Source organism: Poecilia latipinna, unplaced genomic scaffold (assembly GCF_001443285.1).
Source record: "Poecilia latipinna isolate Pla-1442-1.1 unplaced genomic scaffold, P_latipinna-1.0 Scaffold2340, whole genome shotgun sequence".
Taxonomy (NCBI): Eukaryota; Metazoa; Chordata; class Actinopteri; order Cyprinodontiformes; family Poeciliidae; genus Poecilia; species Poecilia latipinna.
Genome location: NW_015114956.1, coordinates 56,340 through 79,005, shown reverse-complemented (window position 1 = coordinate 79,005; position 22,666 = coordinate 56,340). Strand labels below are relative to the sequence as shown.

Here is a 22,666-nt window from a genome sequence, read left to right as displayed (position 1 = left end):
TGGGGTTGGGGACCACTGCTCCAGACAGATCTGGAAGTTTTGTTTGTGCTTCAGGACTTTGCCGTCGGCCTGGAGAGCAAGGTGTCGTCCATCAACGAGGCTCTGCAGATGAAGTCGCTGACCTTCGTCATCGACGCCTGTAAAGTCCTGGCTCAGGCCAGAAAGGTAGCTTCCTCTTCCTGTTGGCCTGTGGAGCGCTGAGCGGCGCGCCAACTATGCCCTGCTCTGTGTCTGCAGGTGCTGGCCTACTCCTGCGTCTACAGCTACTACAACCAGGAGACGGAGAAGATGGACGTGATGGAGCAGCAGACGGAGGCGCTGGACCTCCACACCAACGCCCTGCAGATCCTGCTGGGTGAGACCTGGCCTCAGCCACCAGCACAGCCACAGGCCTCACTGGTCTGACTGGGTTTACTGGTTTCTGTGTTCAGAGGAGACGCTGCTGCAGTGCACTGACCTGGCCTCTTGCGTCCGGCTGCTCAAACCAGAACATCTGAACACGGGCCTGGAGCTGATCCGCCGCATCCAGGAGCGCCTGCTGGCCATCCTGCAGCACTCCACCCAGGTGCCTGTCCGGAACCACCGAACCGCAGGAAACGCTTTAATCCAGATTAAAACCACCTGGAACCGGATTAATATGACCTGTGGTAAACCAGTTTAGTCCCTGGTCTCGGGTCCGACTCCAGGCAGCCGTGGCGCCACCCAGAGGGAGTCGGGAGAGTTCAGGTTGAAATCCTGCAGATCTATTACAAATGGTTTCAGGAGCTTCAGGGATTGGCTGCTGCTGTCAGGCCGCCATCTTGGAACCCATGACCTCTAAAACTTCAAAATGAATCCAGTTTGATCCAGAGACACTGGTAGTCCAGTTTAAACCAGTTTCCAGTGTGAACTCTCCAGTCTGACTCCGTGATGTGTTTCTGGTCCAGGACTTCAGGGTCGGCTACCAGACCAAGAGCGGCCAGGAGCCCGAGACCACGCAGGCGTCCAGCCTGTCCAACCACACGGACACCAACAAGGGGTCAGTGCTGGACCTGGACACACCTGTCCCTCACCTGTCCCTCACCTGACCTTCACTTCTTTCATCTGTCCTTCACCTGTCCCTCACCTGTCCCTGTATCTCAGATAGGATAGGGTCTGATCCCAGATCAGTTTCAGACATTTAGAGAACCAATCAGACGCTTCCTGCATCTGATTGGTTCTGATGCAGGAATTAATCAGATACAGGTGAGGGCCAGGTGTGTCTCACCTGTGTTTTCCTTCAGGTCCAAGTCCAACCGCGGGTCGGACTCTGGAGATTCGGACAACAACACGTACAACGGCGAGGAGGGTGGCGAGGAGGTGGAGGACGATGATGACGAGTACGACGAAGAGTACGTTCCTGAGTGGCACGAAGACTACGACGAAGACGACATCGACGAGGACGACTTCTTCTCCGACGACGACGAGTCCGAGAACCTGGAGAGGGACTTCAGCCCCTTCGACTGAGCCGGGTCAGAACTGGAGGAGGCGAGGACGAAGCCTCGCCCCCTCCCAGCCGTGTGACGTCACCTTGAGGACATTTGGGCCGACGGGAACGATCCAGTCCTCCACTGACCCCTGACCCCTGACCCCCCTCGCTGCACTCGCTTTCACTTTCTGATTCTGTTCTCTTTCGGCCAAAGTACGGGACGGGGACGCGGTTCTGAGTCCAGTTTCAGACGAACTGGTTTGCACCAGTCTGACAACCTTTTGATTCCACCAAAGCAAATAGCTAGTCTAGTTTGAAACCAGATTAAACCAGTTTGAAGTAGTCTGAGACCGGTTCACACTGATCACAGGCCAGTGGTAACCAGTCTGAAAACAATCTAATCTCAGACTGATTTCAACTTGTTTGAACCCAGTGTAAACGGGTCCAAAGGGATCTGGAAGCAGATCAAACTAAAGCCAATGTGAACAGACCTGGAACCAGTTTACACTCATGGGAAACCATCTTAAAACACATATCATGCTGACTTAATCTGGTTTGAGACTAGATTGTTGTGAATGCAGTGGAACAAAGTCTGAAACCGCTTTACAGTTGTCCAGTCTAATTCTGTTTGATTCTGGTGTACACTGGTTTCAAACCAGTTTCCACCCAACACTCAGAGACTGGTTTGATCAAAAGTAGAAACCATTTAAGTTGGATTGGTGGAAACTGGTGTGGAACCAGTTTTGTCTGTGTGAACCGGTGGAACCGGGTCCTCGGTTTGTTCTGCTCCTGAAGCTCAGACCCGGCCGGTATTCTGGACCTTCTCTGGACTTGTCGACGTCCCGCTGCTTCTTTCCCTGGACCGAACTGGATCGGATCGGTCTGACCCCCGACCCGCCTCACGTTCTGCCTTGGTCTGGTTCTGATGGACCCGGCCTTCACCTGAGGAACACGCTGCCTCCTGCCGCCTCGATCAGAATTTTACCTGGGGGCCGGCCCGGAGGTTTCTATGCACCTGAGGCCCGCGGTACCAAGCGTCGCCGCTGCAGTGACTCGGTTCTGTCAGAGTTCTGGGTCGTAGTTCTGGAGTCGGGTATCTGATACGCCGGCTCCTTATTTTGCTGTAATTTTGAGAGATCATATATTCATAATGTTCTACGATGTTCTGTTTCCTTCAGCCAGCAAACAAAATAAAAGCTTTTCTGCAGCGCTGCATCCGACTCTGCTCCTGTTCTACAGAACCATCAGAACCTTAGGTTACATACACTGAGATCAGCTGTTCTGGGTCCAGATGGAGGTGATGTCACGGCTCTGGTTGAACGTCATTGGAGGAACCTCTGCTTCCTTGTGACCTCAGAGAGACATCGGGTCAAATACGCCGCCCTGCAGTTCCCAGTAGAACTGGACTGCAGGCAGGAGAACCTCCATCCTGGTTCTGCTGCTGTGCATGGTCAAGTCGAGGCCCGGTCCACTCTGCTGTGGTTCTGTCTCAGTGACTCAATAAATTCAAAATAAAGTTTAAACTTTCTCAGCGTCTTTCTGGATCAGAACCGGACGGTCCAGACCCGGCAGCAGGTTTTTTTTAAAAAGGCCCCCCTTTAGACTCTTACTCTTATTCAGCCTGTCCATCGTTCATAACTCCACTGAGGCGTTGTGCGCGCTCATTACAAGACAAAATTGGTTCAGGATCAAGCAAAATTCAAACAATGAGACATAAACCTAAAGTAAGATGCATTTACGATAATTAAATAAAAATGTCTGAATCAGAGATGTGGTGATCAGTATCGCTCACAGATCCTGTGAGTCCATCTCCATTACAGGAAGATCAGTCAATCCAACGTGCAGGTGGGTTTTGCATACCTTAAAAATGGTTGCCATATTTAGTAGTCTTACTTCTATTCTGCATCCAGTAGGTTCTTTTTTCTAGGGTCACACAGCTATTGATCTCACTAAGCCACAGTTGAGCTGGAAGGGGGTTGTCTCATTTACATTTTGTTGTAATGCATTTCTTAGCAATTGCCAGAAGGACTTCTGTGAGTTTCTTATAGTTTGTCTTTAGATTGGAGTTTGTACAGTTCCCCAATAAACAATTTGAACTGTTAGAATCGTGATGCCATGACACCCAGGAGCAGTTTGATGGCGGAGCAGGAAGTCGGGCAACTTCATCCAACTCAGGTCTGCTCAAACAGGACCAAACGGAACCAGAAAGAGGTTTTCATCTCCACAGCAGCAGCATTTTCACTGAATCTGACCAAAACCGCGAGTGGAACCAGTTTAATCAACCTGAGATAATTTTGACCCATATAAACTGGACTGAAACTAGTAGCATCAGTCTGGAGTCAGAGTGGCTGATGCAGGTTACATCTGGGCTGAAACAGTTTGGATCCAATCTGAATGAATCTGAAACCAGTGTGAACCAGTACTAGGGCAAACTGGACCGAGCTGAACGCTGTTTGGGGACAGTTTCCAATTTAAGCAGAAGTTAAAGCAGAGAACGGAACTGCGCTTCCTCGGTCGACCTGTGGGGGGCAGCATCGCTCGTTTCCACTGATTATTCATAAGAAGAAGAGACGTACCGGAGTGGGAATGGAAGAAACTCGTAAATAAACTTAAATATTTAACATATTCATTGGTAGAAGCGGTGTTTTTCGGACTGGGAGGTTAGATAGGGGTGCTAAGCTGCTGTTCACGGTAGAGCGGCGGGTTAAGTGGCTGCATTTCAGCTTTAAAGTCGGACTGTTGGTAGTTAGCCTGCGGCTAACGGAGCTGCTAACCTCCTCGGTGTCTCCCTGCCGATATGGGCCGCGGAGACGGACCCACGAGGGACAGGACTCCTCTCGGACCTCCAGGGGAAGACGTACCTCCTTTCGAGATGGGACCGCCGGGCTGGGGCCCTCCTCCACCAGGAGGTTGGGGACCTCCGCCTCCCGGTGGTTGGGGACCACCGACCCCAGACGGATGGGGTCCAAGAGGCCCTCCGCCTCCAGACTGGGACCCTAGGGGACCTCCTCCTCCGGAATGGGGTCGCCCTTATGACTGGGGCCCAAGAGGTCCCCCACCTCCTGATTGGGATCCGAGACTTCCCCCACCCCCGGACTGGGACCCCAGAGGCCCCCCGCCTCCTGACTGGGACCCCAGAGGTCCCCCTCTTCCAGGTTGGGGCCCCAGAGGCCCTCCACCCCCTGACTGGGACCCCAGAGGCCCCCCTCCTCCAGCTTGGGGCCCATATCCTGATGACTGGGTGCCTCCCCCAGACTGGCAGCGACCCCCGCATTGGAGAGGCTGGGGTCCAGAGTGTCCTGACCCATGGGGTCCGGGGGCCGTCTCACCTGTCCCTCCTGTTCCACCTGTCCCACCGGTCCTTCCACCCGGTCTACCCCCACCTGGTCTACCCCCGCCCGCTCCTATTGGGATCCCCCCTCCAGACCCTGCGTCCGTCCCGCCAGTCCCTCCTCCGGGCTGCATGCCTCCATTTGGGTTCCCGCCCCCCTTCCCAGCCCCGGTTTGGACTGCGGAGGTGAGGTTCAGAGGGGAACTGGTCCCCAGTAACGGGGTCTTCCTGGTTCCAGATCCGTGGCTCTGGTCAGATAATGAGAATTGATTCAGTTGTTTTCTCTGTTCAGCCGGTGGTGGAGGAGCCGATGCCCAACCCGCCGCCTGACCAACCGGAGTGGGTGAGTCTGGTTCCAGCCTGGATCTCAGGACGGCTCACTGATTGGTCCATTCATCTCTGACCCCAGAACCAGTTTAAAATGATTTGGAACCACTTTAAACCAGTCTGAAGTCATTAGACTAATCTCTGATTGGTTGGTTTTCTGGTCTCTGATTGGTCGACCAGCAGCTTCCTGTTTAGTCTTTTTTTCTCTCCTCCAGATCAAGGCTCTTATTTCTGCTCCACCTGGTGACTCGACTCCAGTTGAGACTAGAAAAGACTCTGATGCTCCCGCCGTCACCAAGGCCGCGCCCCCTGACCCCGCCCCGGCTGCTGCCCCCACACCTCCCGCCGCCCCGAAGCCTGAGTCCAGGTACACGGCCAAGGCGCTGGGGCTGCTAGGAAAGCGGACCTTCGAGAGGTGAGTGGGTTCTGGTGTGGACGTCCTCCAGATGTTGGAGCCAGGTGTTTAATCTGAGTGTCTCTGTGTTCAGGCCTCCACCTGGCAGATCCACGGGGATCATCTCCTTCGTTGGGGTGAGGATTCTGCACTGCCAGCCTCTCTGAGGTCCGATGGACCCAGCTAGAACCTGTCAGTAACGTTCTTCCTGTCCACAGCCAACGTTCGGCTCCATCGAGAGGGAAGACCTGGAGAAGTTCCAGTTCAGCTTTGATGTCTTCTTTGGGAACCCCAATGCCCTGACGCCCGGCGTCCGGGTCCACTTCACGGCCTGCAAGGAGAAGGTGAGTCTGCGGTGGTTCTCCCTGTGGTCCGGTCAGAACCACCGTCTGAAGCTGAATCTGCTTCCTTGGACAGAACCGGGCCGTGGCCACAGATGTGAAAGTGGCTCCGGGGGGAACGGAGAACGTGGACCCGGAGATCTACGAAGCCGTGGTCAGCCAGGCCATCGAGGAGCCGCAGGTTAGTGAGGAGGAGGAGCCCCAGGTCTTCCTCACTCTGGTTTCCTCTCCAGCAGAAGGTGATTCTGGTCCAGGGAGTCCAGACCAGTTTACTTTCACCCAAACCTTCGTTCTTCCTCTGCTGTTCTGACCAAAGAGCCGAAGCCCATCATGCATTGCTGCAGATAGCGACAGTGGGTTGGTTCTGGTTCCTTTCTGGCGGCCATGTTGAGCTCATAGCGCCCATGTGGCCCATGGATGATGCACAGTACTGCCAGTAAAACTACAAATCTCAAGATGCATCAGTCTTCAGTAACCTGGCGATCCAGGGATGAGGATGGTGTTGCTTAACAACAGCTGACTCTGATGACATCACACTTAGACTCAGCTGATAGTGGGACGTATGTCGTTGCTAAGGTAACAGTGATGAACTCCTTCAGTCTGCTAACGGCTCAGAATCTGGACTGCAGGTACGGTGTGTCCTGCAGGACACCAGGCTCTGCTCACCCACTGCCTTTGCTTTTGCTGCTCCTCTTTAAATCTCTGCCTGACCGTCTGGCCAGAGACCCGGTCACAGGCCAAAGAACAAGGTTTGGGGGGGTGAGCAGAAGCCTTTGGGTCTAGATGCATCAGACCCCTCTGCAGGTCAGAAGGTCTCTGAGTCTTCAGCTCTGGTTGGTGTCCCTGCAGCCCGGCGACCGGCAGTACCCCGGCCAGGTGCACGTCACCCTGGGCATGGTGCGGACCAACCTGGCGTTTGAGAGGAAGGACAGCATGGTGACGCTGCTGAAGGACGATCAGGTGCTCATCAACGTTCTGACCGACATCGTCACGGAGAAACGGCGAGCCACCAACATCAGACCCAAGATCCCCGCCACCTTCGGCTCCACCAGGGAGACCAGGGAGAAGGTGAGGCGGCGCTGCCCAGCAACCATACCTGCTGCTGAGCTTCTGCTTGATGCTGTTTGTCCTGCAGGGTGTCATTGTCAGTCTGAAGGAAAATGAAGGCGTCATTCAGTCAGAAGAACACGGGGAGCTTCAGTTTGAGACCAGAGAGAACTTGAGTGATGTGGACTTCACTGAGGAGGACATCAATGAGGAGGTGGAGTTCACTGTCCTGCCGGTATGCTTCTTTGCTTCCCCAGCAGCTCTTGGTGCTGTAATCAAGATTGAGAGCAGGTTTGATTTGTGTTGGATTGTGTTGTGACGTTCCTGTGTCTCTGGGTCAGCTGAGAGGGGGGAAGCGGGCCGTCAGGATCAAACGAGTCAAAGAGCCCCTCCTCCTGACACTCTGTGGTGCCTCTAGCTCCGCCCCCGAGGAACTGGACAGCACCAATGGGGAGAAGGTCTCTGTGGGCCCCAAGCGGACAACATCCAAGTCCAGGGAGGAGTTGGAGCCTCACATGGTGCTGGACTCGGAGCTCTACGAGGGCATCGTCAGCCAGACCATCATCGAGCCCAAGGTAGGCTTTGTCGCTACGGCTTGATTGGTTCCCTCATGGTTTTAGGTTCTTGAATAAGATGAACCGCAATGCCTCGTTTCACTGGACGTTGCAGTCCGATGTTTTCAGGAGAACTGTCAGTTGGACTCTCATTGGGCTGGCGGGCTAAACCCAAACGCACACTGTAGCGTCAAAACAAACCTGAAGCAAGCAGTGATGTTCTTCTGGGTGAGGTGACACCAGACCGTACTGCTGCGGTACAGGTCAGCTGTTTGGTCCATTTTGACCAACCAGTACCAGTACCAGTCAGCCTCAGCTCCAGTTGATTGGCTTTTTGGGGGGCTAAATTAATACATAGCAACAGTAATATTCTCAAGTAAAAGAAAAAGGTACAGTGCAGTAAAACTACTCTTTTACGTGCCTTTTTTCCAAAAGAGTTACTCAAGTGAATGTAACCAGCACTCCCCACTTTTTGAACATAAACACCAGTAGCCCACAGGCTACTGGTTAACAAGCTCAAGGTGCTGTACTGGTGTAAGCTAGCTAACATTACCTGCATCCAGCAGCTTCACTCAACTCAGTCGGTTAGTTTGGGGGAAAAACTGTGAAAAGTTCTTTGGGTTTTGCTGCCATGATTCTAACCAACCTGAGCAGCAGCAGGTCTCCTTCACAGGTGGAAACCCAGCGCGAGCGTCGTAGCGCTCATGTTGCGTTTAAAGGCGGCTCGGAAAAACAGGTTACAACATGTTAACAACGGATTAAACAGTTTTAACTGCTGATGAAAGTGACAGAGGACACAGATATGGGAGTGTGGAAGCCTCTACTGTATCATACTGAGAGAGGAATAACAGAGAGTTGGCCATTCTAAGGTAAAAACTACAAACAGCTTCCAGTCCAGGGGGGCACAGCTGACTCTGTGGGTGGGCAACGCCCCCTGACGGCCCCCAATGCCGCCGGGCCTGGTACCAGTACTCAGAGGAAACGAGGTATTAGGTGTTGAGGGATGTTGGTGGGTGAGGACGTTAACTGGTTAGCAGAAGATTGTCCATGTGAAGTTTTAGAACGAAGTTCTGGAAGTTCAGTCTATTAGTAAAGATGAATAGCAACAGCTAATGCTCTGGCTACCCTGGTGCCAGATGACCAGCACTGCCGGCACAGAATGACGAGCGATAAGAACCTGCTACTGGACCATCAGTCTCCTGTATTTCTGGGTATTCTCTTCATATTTCCCTCCCACAGGAGAACGTTCCCGGATATCCGGGTCAGATCGCCGCCAACATCGGCCCCCTCAGGACCAACGTGACCTTTGACCACCGGGACTGTTCGGTGACTCTGCTGAAGAACGACCACGTCCTGATCAACCTGCTGATTAACACCTTGACCAACAAGAGGCGGGCCGCCAACATCCGGCCCAAAATCCCCTTCACCTTCCGCTACACCAAGGAGGTCCGCGAGCAGGTACCGGCCCGTTCCCGCTGGAACCGGGACCAAACTGGTTCCACTGCTAAACAATTAGCTACATGAACTTTGTTCCTTCACAGAATAAAAAATAAGGATCAAAGAGGTTCATTAGAACCAGAACCAATCCAGAACCAGAGCAGATTGTAAAGTGAACACACCCTCCAGGTTCTGAGCCCGGTCCTAAAGCGGATCCGTCCTCTGTTCCAGGGAACCATCGCCTCACTGGGAGACAAGGAGGGGGTCATCAGCTCCACCAAGCACGGCGATTTGCCCTTTGACCTCTGCGAAAACTTCAGCGATGCAGAGTTCGACTCTGACGATGTGGGGAAAGACGTGGAGTTCACAGTGACCACGGTGAGAGTGAACCGACCCGAACCGATCCGGTCCCGTCAGCCAGCAGAGGCTGACCCGTCCGTCATTCTGTCCCTGCAGGACAAAGCCGAGGTCAGAGCGATCCGGCTACGGAGGATGAGGAGGACCAAGCCGGCCGAAGACAAGATCCTGCAGGAGCAGAAAGCCCGCGAGCTGGAGGAGCGCCAGAGGAGGGAGGAGGAGCGCAGGCAGGAGGAGGAGGCAGAGAGGAGGAGGAAGGAGGAGGCGGCTGCTGCTCTGGCAGCTGCCAAAGACAAGGTGAGCTGGAGCAGCAGGGGGCGCTGTGAGGTCAGTACCTGCGTTAACTGGGCTAACTGGGCCGCTGGTCTGCAGTGGACTCCGTTCGGCTTCAGGTACAGAGTCGCCGACTCCATGCTGGAGGTCAGCAGGGAGCGCTTCCAGGGCACCGTGCTCAAAGCCATCTGCAGGAGCCCCCCCAAGGAGCCGAGGGACGAGGAGGAGGCCAAGCAGGAGGCGGAGGAGGAGGAGACAAAGGAGCCAGATGTGAAGCAGGAGGTGGCGGCGAAGGAGACACAGGAGCCAGATGTGAAGGAGGAGGTGGCGGCGAAGGAGACGCAGTCGGTGCAGGAGGAGAAAGGAGGCACTGAGGTGTGGAAGGTGGCGCAGCTGTGAAGGTTTTGGTTGGAGTTCTGGAGACAGAACGTCCCGTTTCCGTGTCAGCAGGTGAAGCAGGAGGAAACGGAGGACGGCAAGCAGCAGGAGGCGACGGGACTGACTGGGAGGAAGGAGATGAAGCAGGAGGAGGAGGAGCAGCAGATCGGGGCCCCCAGCCCGCCGGCCCCTGAGGTGGGTCGGCTGGTGATGACCGTGGACGGCCAGCAGAAGCAACTGACCTTTGGCCCCAATGACCTGCTGACCCTGGCCACCATGCTGGTGGGAGACAAGGTGAGGAGCGGCCGTGTCGGGACGCTGAGCGGCGGCCGGAGGAGTAACGGCTTGATTCCTCCTGCAGGTCCGCTTCAGCCTGGCCACGCACCGCCTCACCAAGGAGGAGCGCGCCACCTTCATTGAGATCCTCCCCGACTCCTTCGAGGAGTCCACGGAGCAGCGGATGCACGTAAGACCCCCTGTCCTCATGGAGGCGCAACCCCTGTCCTCGTGGAGGCCCGTCTGACACGACGCTTCTCTCCTCAGGGCATTGTGATCGAGTTCTCCGAGGACTCTGGACTCATCAAGTGTTCGGAGAACCCTCAGCTGTTCTTCAAAATGTCCGAGGTGGTGGAGAAGAAGAAGCTAGAGCTGAACGAGAAGGTGGAGTTCAGCGTCGTCCCGGTCAGTCCTGCTGCTCTGTTTGGCCAGCTTTCAGTCCACAGTGAGTTTTTTTTTTTCTGAAATTGTGAAAAAATCTCGGTGATTATGAAGCATCCGACAGCAGACGGAGGGAAGCAGGCCATCAGGATCAAACGCTTCACGGAGAAAGTTTTCCTCCCGGTTCGCAAACTGAGCGGCGTTGGAGCAACCAAAGGGAAGGTGAGCTCCTCTGCATTGCTTGCGCCAAGCAGGGATCAGTTTTCACCTCCAACGCTAATCTTCCCTCTGGTTTTGTAGATGACCATCAAGTTGGCAAAACCCCCAGATGGAACGGAGTGAGTAAATGTCCACTATTCTTCACATCTTCTCATGATGCGGTTTAATCAGAGACGAAATCTCTGAGTGCACAAATGTCATTTTGAGGGAGTGCAGCTAGCACCGCTAGCAAGCCCATGTTTTTGAGAGTGGCCAGTAAAAATTTGGAACTAAAGGAAATCATCCTCAACTTCAGGCACTTCAAGTTTTAAAGATTTGACCGCACTGTTTTGTTTTCATTAATATACCGAAAGACATGCTTATCAGAAGATCTTTGGTCAACAGAAAGAGGAATGTGATTTTTAAAAAATTCTGCGTTTTCCAATACAAACGTTACCTACCATTGAACAATAAATATTCGAGATAAAATACTTTGCACCAAACTGCTAATTTAATCAGCGGTTAAGATCAGAACTGGTAGTTGGGAATTTGTTGACTTGTGTGCAAACCCATCCCTGTCTGACCTCTGTTAACGTTTCAGAAACCAGAAACCAGAGGCAGACAAACAGAAGGCCGTGTTTAAAACGATAAAGAAGGACACCAGTGTCTCCCGCCACAAGTACCGTCGCAGCCGGAGCCGGAGTAAGGAGCGGAGCAAAAGTCGGAGTCCGTCCAAAGATCAGTTTGGCCGCGTGGCAAAAAAGAGACGCAGCTCGAGCGTTGACCGAGAACGCAGCAGCAGGTACAGACGAAGCCGAGAGAGGTCGAGCAGGCGCAGCCGGAGTCGCAGCGGCAGTCGCAGCGGCAGCCGCAGCAGGAGCCGCAGCAGGAGCCGCAGCAGAGAGAAAAGCTCCAGGAAGAGAAGCAGGTCCAGTAAAGAGCGGGAGGACAGCCACCGCAGAAGGCCGAGCCCGCCGCCACGGCGAGGCGTGGTGGTAGATACCGAGCTGGCCAGGAAGAAACGAGAGTTGGAGGAGCTTAATGAGATGATCGCCTATAAGAAGTCTCTGGTTGACTCCAGGGGGCTGGAGCCTGGAGGCAGGACCTGCATCGACTACGACCACGGCAGGATCAGCATGCCTCGCTCAATTCTCAAGAAGCGCCCAGAAGAACCAGATTACATCCGGCCTCCTTATGATGACCCTTACTATGACCGTCCGTATGGTCCGTTCCCAGGCCGCCGCTACGGCGAGCCCTACAGCGACCCGTACCCTCACCCGTATGCAGACCGGCCGTACGCAGACCGAGCATTCGACAGCCGTCTCTATGGCGACCCTCCCTATGGCGGAGCCCCTTCTTCCAGCCATCGCTACACTGACCGGTATGACGTGTACAATGAGCATTACGACAGTCACTTCTACGACCCCGCGTACAGGGAACGCCCCTACGATACTTACCCACCAGTAAAACGAAGTAGATCTCCAGAACCTCGTGGCTCTTCCCCACATTCTCCGCCCAGCCAAGATGCTAACGTCTCTGCTAAACCCTTGACTCACTCAGTCTCCACTTTCAGACCTCCGTCTCCCATCGACTCTCCGCCAAGAACACCTTCTCCCAAACGAAAGTTCACAACTCCCCCGCAGTCCCCACCGGCTCAGAAACCCCCTCTGCACCGATTCCTTGACATGCTCAACAAGAAGGCAGTTGCTGAGAAGACCTCGGAACCGTCGGATGTTACAGATGACCTCCTTCCTCATGAGCGAGCCCTTCAGGATGGCAAAGGCTTCTCTCGGATTGTAGGTCTGGCTCAAGAGCAACCCAGCAGCAGTCTGGTCCATGAAGTGGAGATCAAGCAGCCAAACTCCAAACAACCCTCAGTGGAGAAAACGAATGATGGCCAGAAACCAGAACCCTACGATAAGATACAAAGTCTGCTGCGTTCAATTGGCCTCAAGCTGAGCTCTGGAGAGGTTTCCAAACTGGCCAATAAAGCTCAGGAGAAAACCTTGAGCTTCAAGTCATCATCGATGGAAGGAGAGACGTTTCCTAAGGAAGAGTTGCGGAGCGGCAGGACTGGTTCTGTGGAAATGGATCATATCCATTCTCCCTCTCCTGCCAGATCTTCCAGCATTGAACCGCTCAGCAATCCAAAGCCGGCCGTTTCAGAGTACGAGAAATTCTTTGACCAACATGAGTTTGAAGTGCGAAAGAAGGTGCAACATCTGCAGAGCCATACCAAGATGACAGGGAGCGCACCACCCACCGTGTCCTCTCCAAAGCCTCCTCCAGGGCCGCCTCCTGCCCACTACCAGCACCCAACCCCCCCACACAACTGGCCTCTTGGTATCACCGCCACATCCCACGGCCCTGATACCCCAGCTGCAGCTGCCCAGGCCCACCCCAGGCTGCTGCGTCCCCCAGGCCCTCCACCAGGGCCTCCTCCACGGCGCCAGGCACAGCACCCTCCTGGTCCGCCTCCTGGTCCTCCGCCCCAACGCCCGGCCGGACTGCCTCCTTTCACGACAGCCTCCACTCATACGGTTCTTCCGTTCATTGACCAAGCCAGTCCCACTTCAGCTGCCAGTGGAGCCACCTCCTTACAGACTGCACTCACTCCCACCGTGACACCAGTAACCTCAAGTCCTTCAAGCTGCGACCAGTCGCCCATGTCTACCACGGTGGTGCGCTGCTTGAACCTGATTGAGACTGTAAAGTCTCTGAGCACCCCGCCATCAGCCAAACCTGTTAAATCTGTCCAGTTCAGCTTACCTTCAGTGTCGTTCAGCAGCTCGCCGCCCTCACTGGAGACAGACGACGACATCAAGGCCAAGCAGAAGGAGAAGGTAAGATCAGCAGAGTCCTTGTTGATGCTCTCAAGCCCAGTTTAACCTGTAAAACACTGTAAAGAAACAGCGTCTGTCCAAGTGACCCAGGTTTCTAGGAAGATGCTGTTCTTGGTTTGGTAGATTGCTAAGGATGTGGTGCTTGTGTCACAGCTGGATTTGTATAATCGGAGGCTTCTGGAGAAGAGGGAACAGGAGTACAAAGAGAGGCTTACCCTCAGGAGACAAGGAGAGAGGAGCAAAGAGGGTCCGCTGGTCCCGACAGGTACAACATCTTCTTTATTTACAGACATGCTTAACTAGCAAGGAATCATGTAATAGTTATGACTGTCCACCTCAGACAATACCTGCATGCTCTACTCCGTGCTGCTGTCTTTTTATTCAACCAAACTGCTGCTTTTCGCTGTTTCCTGAAGTCTTCAGTCATCCAGGTTCTGCCACAGCGATATAATTTTTACGTTTAAGGGCATGTGGTTGTTTTCCATCTATGATAGACCAAGAAATGTTTGCACGCATGTACAGCTCTACATGACTTTAATGCCTGGAACATGAGCAAAGCGTCGGTTCAAGCTCATGGAGCCAAAAACCTGTGGCTAAGACGATGGTCAGCAAGTCGTTAGCCGGATCTAATGCGTCTTCTCTTCGAGCAAGCAAAGAAGCCGACTGCGAGCTCAACTCTACAAAGTAAAGTCTTTTCTTCCTCTGCACCTGGTGACCCACTGCTTTATACGGAAGGAGTTGGACTTCAGATTAATTTTTAATAGGAATGCGGAGATCCAGTGTGTTGGGTGTAAAACTTGGTTCCAGTTACCCCAACTTTAAAACCGACAATATTCAGAAGACAGCTATAGAAACTTAATTAAGGAAGGATTTTTAGGTGTCGAGCTGAACCTCAGACAGCTACTCGCTGAGGTTCAGATAGACTATTTTTAGCTAGATGTTATAGCCTATTTTGCTCCAGCTCCTACACCTGAAGGATGTAGGTACATCCTTCAACTTCTACAGGCTGATACTGAGGACAGAACATGTTCGTATCATTAAGGCGTTTCTTCGGTGACCTTCTTTTTCAGGTTAGGACCTTGGTGAAGATAGACTAACGATGCCCTGACCTGCTCCCAGGTTATCCACTCCATTCCCATCAAGGCTTTTTAAGTGATTGGTATGGGAGTCCCTGCTGAGCCCCAGTATCTGTTGCTGGTCTGTGATTATGTCAGCTGCATCACCACAGAGAAGTGCAAACACTTGTTACAAACCCCGGCCTACTTCTGGTGCAAGTCGGTGTGACAGGCTTTGCACATGATTTTTGTTGATCTGACAAAGTTGGAGTTTCTCCAGTGGTGGATACACTACCGCTAATTTGCTAATAGCAGAACTTATTTGTCATTTAGTGCTTTAGTGTTTTTGCTAACTTTGAAAACATTTATTCCAAATTCTGAAATGCTAATTTACTTGCCTGTTTTGTAAACTTTCAGTTAAAGTTTGACATTTGTGTTGACATTTTGTTATTGACTGCTGTTAGCATGTAGCGTTACAGTTAACAGTTTAAAATCTTCTGATGTCCTGTTTAGACTGCTAAATACAGTGTTGGTATAGCGCCTTAGCATTAGCTTTTGCTAAATACAGTGTTGGTATAGCGCTGTAGCATTAGCTTTTGCTAAATACAGTGTTGGTATAGCGCCTTAGCATTAGCTTTTGCTAAATACAGTGTTGGTATAGCGCTGTAGCATTAGTGGAACTAATGGCAGTGCTTTTTGGTTAGTGCAACAAGCTTTCTAGTTAGCGGTGTCCACCATTGAGCTTCTCCAACGATTAGCATCTTTCATAATGTTCCATAACTCCAACAGACTGTATCAGGTCCTGTGGCTCCTGATCTGACTGTGTAGGAGAGAGAGAGCTGTTAATGGGGTCTGCATTGAAATATTTCTTAAGGTTGAATTATCAAAAAGATGCTAACATTAGCTGAGTCCAGGAGTCGATTCCTCCTGATCTAAACAGGAGCATCCAATGAGGATGTGAAGGACTGTGTGGAAGTAGATGCCTTCACAAACAAATGCTATTCATAGATTTTAGGTGGCTTGTTAGCATGATGTAGCAGCTTTCAGAACCAAGCTAATCTAGTAAAGTTGGGACAAAATACGTGTAGCTAAAACAGGCTGCAGTGGCAAACTGATTTATTGGTGTATTGGCTAATAACCCATTAACAAGGAAGACCCTGTAAAAGTCGGGGACCATGGTCTGGTTCTCGCTGCAGCTGCTGCGGTCCATTGCATCCCGCAGTTCCTCCATGCTAGCTTCATCTACCAAAGCACCAGCTGGCTAACTCTAAGGTCGGAGGATGGGTTGGAAGTCTTCAGGGTTGTCCCCCAGTGGTGACTGAGTGTAGACACTTCTGATGATCTCCCTGAATTTAATGTTTGATGTGGACCGAATCAGAAACAAACCCTCGGCTTTGACCAGGATCACTTCTGCAGGAAAAACATCTCGTCGTCATCTTCACGCAGCTTTAATCATTTTGGGTCCTCGGCGTTTCGTTGCTCTCTGTAGCACTCTGTGTGCTACCAACTGGGTCATGACGCTTACCAGAGGGAGAATCTTGGAGCGAAATGCGGTTGATGTTTTAGGCTGAAGATGTGCTCCAGGACTTGGTGAGGCCTGGAGGGCAGGATGGCTTTTTGTAGACATGGCTTTATTAGTGCAGGGTTCATCAGATAACTAGGGATGCTCACTTAGAGCGAGCTAGTTGTTGGTCTCCTGCTGCTACTTTCTCAACATTACAGAGTAAGGCTAAGAACAGAAAGCTACATGTGAATATTAGCATCACCTGTTAGAGTAATTCATCAGTTGCAGCTTAGACCTCACTGTCCTTCTGGTAAACATTAGAAGCTAAAGCTAAATCAGATTTAGGAAGGGCTTAAGTCTGTTTGAGTTAAAGAACCTGATGTATTTCTGGGTCGGATCTGTTCATCCTTAACATAAAAGCCATGTTGATAAAAGCCTTGTGGGTCCCTGCCAGCCCTGGTAGCGGTCCCTGTTCTTCGTGTTTTCGCCGGATGTTGCGTTTTGTTCGTGGTGCGTCTTTGTGACAGGTGCTAGTAAAGTTCATCCGGGTAAGTTCACTTCGGTTCTGTTTTCTTCAACCTAAGCCGAAAGAAGCTGAGTCTACCATCCAGCAAGACGTTGCACCAAAACATCTTTAGTCTTTATAAAGCTGATTAACAGTAAGTAAAACCCACCAGACTGTATTAAGAGTTGTGGTCGTGGAAATTTGTTCTGTCCGTTAGATTTAATCCAGTTTCTGTATCAGCTGGAAAATGTGTAGCTGCTAAAAGCCTTAATTGGTGGAAAAGGCTGAAGAAGTGACATGTCTCTGCTGTACTCATTTCTAAATGTTTAGTTTCATATTTAGAGATTTGACCCGCCTTTGTGCTGCAGAGATGCAGCCAGCAGAACCGTATCGATGTAAGTCTTTATGCTAGAAGCATCAGTTAGCTGTAATGTTGAGTAGTTTGAAATAAAAGCGTGTAGATTTTCACCAGGATCATCTTCTTTACAGCTGTAATTCACAGTTATTGAAATAGAAAGTTTTATCTGAACTGTATTTTTTAAACAGACCATAGTTATCAGAATAAGTCAGGATCTCGGTATTTCTGTGCGGTTGATTGTCGTCTGTGTTCCCGTCGGTTCAGCCGTTAAAGTCTGATACCACCTTCACCTCAGGTTATTCAGGGCGGCTTCGTTTAGCTAACCTTTATTAAAAAGGTTTTCCTTACTTTGTGACTTTATAAGTCTGCAACTTTTCCATGTTGTGCTCAGAATTTGTATTATTTGCATCCTCAGGTTGAGCATCCACATTCCCTGTTTAGACCAGACTGGTCCAGTATGGAGTTTAGGAACTGAAATGAAAATCTGATAACAGTGATGAACAAAGGCAGCATTTAAACAGACCCATCTAATGGTTTTCTGTCTTTTCTCTTCAGGCTGGTAGACTTTGATAGAGACTTTGTTTGGTCCAGAAGGCGCTAAGCTAAGCCACAGACTGGAGAAAGGAAATTACATGTCGGTGTTTTGGGAATTTGGTGGCATGGAGCCAGATGTGTTTTACACAACCTCTACTTCACTGTGTTGAGATCGGTTCCTGTTTCTACTTCATGGATGGATCCTTGGGCCGAGCTGAGAGGAAGGAACCATGGCAGGCCCTCTTGCCTCCTTAGCAGAGGCCTTGGAAAGTTTCTGGTCCCGATGTTTAGTCGGCCGCCCTCTGTGGCGCTCAGCTGATTTTGACGTTCTGGTGGGGTCCGCCCTCCAGCACCTGGCTCTCTGACGACGCATCGGCCCTCTGAAGCCACTGGGCTTGAACTGAACCCGAATGCAGGCTCCTCCACTGCTGCTCTGTTAGACCAGGGTGGATTTTACATTTATTGACATGAAGAACTACCTGGTTGATGACATTACCCTTAAATCCTCTTTTCTGAATCAATTAAAACTTGGGGCATTTCCTGAACGATGAACATTAAACACATTACACCGTTAGGTAGAGATCTGAGCTACAGCTTGTTCACTGACGTGTCCTAGGTCTAAAGTCGCTGTTTTGGTCAGATTAGCTGATAGAAGTTCATTTCAGTTCTACAAACGAAGTACTGGACCACGAGCAAACCTTCAGAGCCAGATGAGGATAACTTGTTGTGCTGAACCTTTAGACATTAAAACGTGATGTTCTTCATGTTTGCTCGACTTTTTGCGTGTCACGTTTTCAACGTCTGAACTTTACCTAAAGGATGTGGAGCCAAACTAGAGACGGCAGGTAAAAGTCTCGCAGAGCTTTTCCGTATTTGCGGGATTATTTGAAGGTTTCATAACTTGATTAAAATGACAAACTTTGCCGAGTGACGGTTTTTCTTGACAGTAAAGGTAGGTGACTGTTTTGATCTCTTAAGCTAACGTAATACTTTTGCTCTAAACTTGAAGCTGTGAAACATTGAAACCACTTTAATCTCAACACATTCATTACTCAACATTTTTTCACATTAGAATCTGTAGTATTAAAATAAAATCTCTTTATGCAGAAAATATTATTTGCATAGAAATGATTTGTATGAGCTAGTGAGTCTTGACCTGTAGAAACAGATCAGGAGGAAAGAGTCAACAGTTTAGACAGGAAACCCTGCAGGTTTTCTCAGTTTCCTGAACTCGACGCCAAATTAAAACAATGGGTCCCTTATCTGGACTCAGTAGAAGTTGATGCCATGCTGGAGCAGGGATGGGCAGTTGCAGTACTGTCTGTTGTTAGCATAAAATAATTTTGACTGTTGTATGAATCTTGATTTATTTTAGTTTTTGACCAACTCATCAGTATGTTTGCAAACCTGAAAACTAAAAAGTATTGTTGGTTTGTGGAGCTTCAACTGCAGTAACATTCAGTCGCAGCCAGATGCACTGCAAAGGGTTTTAAATACGGTTAGCATTAGCCTTATCACTATTAATGCCATCCTGGCTAACTGCCGGTACCGCTGGTACCGCTCTAAGTTCTGCTCAGAGCTCCAGGATGAATCTAAACGCTGATCGACCATCAGATGGATCTGATCTGTGATCAATCCTCCATCAGAGCCAAAGCTCCTCAGGTAGCGGCTCACCTGGATCAGCTGATCGTCTCCTGATCAGAACCAAACCTGGTGGATCCATCTGCTGATCAGCCTGTTTTCTCTCCAGTCAGAATGAAATGAGCCTCAGATGCTTTCAGACGATGAGTTACATCTTCATGAGACAAACTGAGGAAGTTATTATTCACGTCAGAGTGAAGTTTTACCTTCCTTTAGTTTCTTTATTTTTCAGGTTATTGTCTGAGGATAAATGAGGTTCAGTTTCACAGTTTAAACAATAAAATATTAAAATCATAAAGTCATCAGGTTTAATGCTTCCTGGTCTAAATAACTGAATTAGGTTTAAGTGCATTTATGTGAGTTTTGACTCTTTGTAGGTCATTATTTTTCACAGATAAAGTTTGTGTACATTTTGTGCGTTCGCCGCTTTAGACATGAGGCCCTGATGCTGTACTGCTCATCCCTGCAGCAAAGGAGATGATTCAACCATTAAGTGAGTTGGGTTGGAGACCGCTGAGACCTGCAGGCCGTTGGAGGGGAACTTTACTATGATCTGCACCGACTTATTTCTGTAACGCTCCAGGTTGATTTCACAAAGATCTATTAACTTAACAGCACAACGGTCCACCATCTTTCACACCTTCTGAGTGTGGAATAAAACCAGTTTCTACCCGGACCGACCAGAACGGCAGCAGCAACAGGGACATTCTAATTTAGTCTGACTTTTGAAACAAGTTTCTGTGTTAAAGGCAGTAGCAGCTCCTGTAGGGGCTTCATCTAAGAGAAGCCTGCAGGTTTTACAGCATATGCCATCAACACCAGGAGCTCTGGATCACAAATACTTGGAGAGTAGTAGGAGAAAGCAGCATGGTCACTTTGTCCTCCACAGCCTGTAGCAGCAGCACTACAGAGTCGGATCAGGATAATATCAGCCAGTCTATCAGTTTTATCAGAGGAAAGGTTTAAGCCTCGACCTGGTGTCTGCCTCACCACTGAAACTGGGAGCTGAAGGATCTGCTCTTTGATTCTCTAGAACCAGCAGGTCACCTGCAGTCTGGCAGCAAAATATCACAATTAGCCAGAACAGCTTGGAGGCAATAGTTGGTAGGATGTCGTTTGGTTGCTCTGTGAATGTTGGGGTTAATTGTAATGCATTTTTATTCCAAAACAATAATACATTCTGATGTCATGCATACATGATTGCATCATTGAACATGTTTCTGTTCGCCTGGCCTTGTATCGTCTCTGGCCCCACATTGAAGCCGTCCAGATTAACACACTAGTGGATCTTTGTGAAAGCAGTCTGCGGCGTGATCTGAGACACGTTACGATCATGTCTGTCGGATGATCCTCTCTGACTTCCTGAACTGTCCTGTTCTTATCTTTAGGCAAACCAATCAGTAGCGAGCCCAAGAACGTTTGGATCTGTGGCCATTCACTTGTGTACTGGGCTGAGTCGCGGGCCAAGTCTCCAGAGGTAGGTATGCAGCTGGGCATGGACCCCAACAAGGTGACCATCTGGTGGAAGGGTATCCAGGGCATGACCTGGTCCCAGCTGTTGCCCCAGCTCCACCAGCTGAAGATCACCTGGCCCAACCCGGACGCCCTGATCGTTCACCTGGGAGGGAACGACCTGAGCACCGAGAGCCCCACTAACCTGCTGGCCTCCGTCAAGAAGGACATGGCCTCCATACGGAGCATCTTCCCACACTGCCTCCTGGTGTGGTCCGACATCCTCCCTCGCCGGGTGTGGCGTCACTCGCCAGACAGCTATGAAGTGGATCTGGTTCGCACCACTGTGAACCGCAGAATCCACAGCATTGTGTCAGATCTGGGCGGCATCTCGGTGAACCATGACAACATCCGGTGCGGCACCAACACGGGGCTGTACCGGGGCGACGGCATCCACCTGTCGCCTAAAGGCATTGATGTTTTCAACCTGAACCTGCAGGAGTTTCTGGAAAAGTGGGAGCTGGAGGTGAACGCCCAGAAGGCTCCAGGGGTGTAGGCGTTATTCTTTCTTTCACGGTTCTTATGTCCCCCAGTAGCTAGCTAGTTGAGATTAATCTAATTGATGCTCCATAAGGGCAGTTATGTTGTAGTTTGACGGTAGAACCGTTTCATTGTAGGCTGAAATATCCCATCATCATTAATTTTATGTAATTTTCAGCAGCTGTGTCCCCAGATGATACTGATGTTTCCTCTGCAGGAAGTCTTCTGGTTTTCTTGTAAAACTGAATAAAATCATTCATCAAAGTTAATCAAGTTTCGCAATAAAATAAGTTTGAAGAAAATGTAAATAAAAACTGTTCTGAATTGGTGTCATTTTAATAGTTTACAGTTGGCTGAGCATTGAGATGAGAACATCTGATCTTCTGGTTCATTCATCAGCAGAACCGCCAGGTCTTTTTACCAGACAGTTTCCTGTAAATGTATCTCACTGCCTCTCATTTCATCAATTCTTCATATACATTATAGCTGCACAGTGTGCTAAATTCATTTGACCCCCAAAAACCACATCTGGCAGTGAAGGGAGACGTCATAAACTGTAGTGGATTAAATGTATTGTTTGGGTTTTTATCGACCTCTAGATATGTCGAGTATAGAAGTTACAGAGCAAATATCTGGCAGACGGCAGTCAGAACTGCAGGCTCTGATGGAAGACCCGGTGTTTAGCCCTGAAGAAAGCCTGAGGGCAGAGCAGCAGGACCTTCACATCCTGGAGACTGTGAGTAAAACCCAGTCCAACAGAACTGTGATTGGACCCAAGAGCAAAACGCTGAAAGGTCTGCTTGGGTTTTAGGTGGCTTGTGTTTGTCCGTGCAGATCAGAGCTGAAGGCGGTGTGTGCTGCTTCTGGGTCACGGCTACACACACACACCTGGAGTAAAGTTGGCCACAAACTACAGTAATAATCTGGGCTTTGTTTCCTGTTATAAAAGGAAAAATATCAGCGTCATTTGTGTAGAAATGTCCGCAGACTGCACAGGTGGAGTCCGGTGGAGGTAAACCCACAGCCCAGCAGAACCTCGGGGAGGATGAGCTGATGGTCCGGTTCAGAGACCGTCGCTGCCAGGCTGCGTGGACGTTGATTAAAGCCTTTAAACTGGACCTTGGAACGTTTTAGTCCCATTTCCATTACAGTAAAAGGAGCCAAGTTAAAATCTTTCTTCCATAGTTTGGGTCGATTTTCCCCGTTTATGTTATGCTAATAAAAAAGTATAAACGTCTGATCGTTTGAGTTTATCAATAAAACTGTATTGAATAAATCAATTATTTCCTTCGTGGTTTTATTATTATTATTTTTAATCACAGTCTGAAATATGAAGCAGAACCAGTTTCTAAATGTTTAAACTATTCTGGTTCTGTGGTTCTGTCCCAGTCCAGGCTGGAGTGACAGAGCGCCCTCTGGAGGTTCTGCTGTAAATCTGCAGCTGGATTGAATCCTCTCAGGACCTATGGATCCCTCCTGAACCCACTGGATCT

General features: G+C 50.2%; 2 protein-coding genes across 11 annotated transcripts in view; both read left to right on the top strand.

Annotated features, from left to right (window-relative positions):
• Positions 1 to 2,660, top strand: part of LOC106937417 (cullin-9-like) — a 12,840-nt gene extending 10,180 nt beyond the window's left edge. Inside the window, exons 18-22 of one of the 4 annotated variants that reach the window (XM_015018923.1) lie at positions 55 to 165; positions 238 to 355; positions 432 to 565; positions 927 to 1,021; positions 1,260 to 2,660. In XM_015018923.1, coding sequence (XP_014874409.1) covers positions 55 to 165; positions 238 to 355; positions 432 to 565; positions 927 to 1,021; positions 1,260 to 1,485 — 684 coding nt within the window. In that variant the 3' untranslated portion in view covers positions 1,486 to 2,660. The other 3 variants (XM_015018924.1, XM_015018925.1, XM_015018926.1) reach the window with 3 other exon arrangements.
• Positions 2,661 to 3,986: 1,326 nt separating this feature from the next.
• LOC106937410 (uncharacterized) overlaps positions 3,987 to 22,666 on the top strand; it is a 21,671-nt gene continuing 2,991 nt past the window's right edge. Inside the window, exons 1-22 of one of the 7 annotated variants that reach the window (XM_015018912.1) lie at positions 3,987 to 4,964; positions 5,071 to 5,121; positions 5,321 to 5,520; positions 5,594 to 5,636; positions 5,718 to 5,843; positions 5,917 to 6,021; positions 6,690 to 6,908; positions 6,976 to 7,122; positions 7,229 to 7,462; positions 8,681 to 8,899; positions 9,110 to 9,256; positions 9,335 to 9,532; positions 9,608 to 9,883; positions 9,956 to 10,180; positions 10,248 to 10,352; positions 10,430 to 10,567; positions 10,658 to 10,765; positions 10,844 to 10,881; positions 11,343 to 13,584; positions 13,738 to 13,849; positions 21,773 to 21,909; positions 21,985 to 22,453. In XM_015018912.1, the coding sequence (XP_014874398.1) occupies positions 4,245 to 4,964; positions 5,071 to 5,121; positions 5,321 to 5,520; positions 5,594 to 5,636; positions 5,718 to 5,843; positions 5,917 to 6,021; positions 6,690 to 6,908; positions 6,976 to 7,122; positions 7,229 to 7,462; positions 8,681 to 8,899; positions 9,110 to 9,256; positions 9,335 to 9,532; positions 9,608 to 9,883; positions 9,956 to 10,180; positions 10,248 to 10,352; positions 10,430 to 10,567; positions 10,658 to 10,765; positions 10,844 to 10,881; positions 11,343 to 13,584; positions 13,738 to 13,849; positions 21,773 to 21,909; positions 21,985 to 22,092 (5,898 nt within the window). In that variant the 5' untranslated portion in view covers positions 3,987 to 4,244 and the 3' untranslated portion in view covers positions 22,093 to 22,453. Of the gene's footprint in view, positions 4,965 to 5,070; positions 5,122 to 5,320; positions 5,521 to 5,593; positions 5,637 to 5,717; positions 5,844 to 5,916; positions 6,022 to 6,689; positions 6,909 to 6,975; positions 7,123 to 7,228; positions 7,463 to 8,680; positions 8,900 to 9,109; positions 9,257 to 9,334; positions 9,533 to 9,607; positions 9,884 to 9,955; positions 10,181 to 10,247; positions 10,353 to 10,429; positions 10,568 to 10,657; positions 10,766 to 10,843; positions 10,882 to 11,342; positions 13,585 to 13,737; positions 13,850 to 20,569; positions 21,498 to 21,772; positions 21,910 to 21,984; positions 22,454 to 22,562; positions 22,660 to 22,666 lie in introns of those variants that run through there. The other 6 variants (XM_015018910.1, XM_015018911.1, XR_001422391.1 and 3 more) reach the window with 6 other exon arrangements.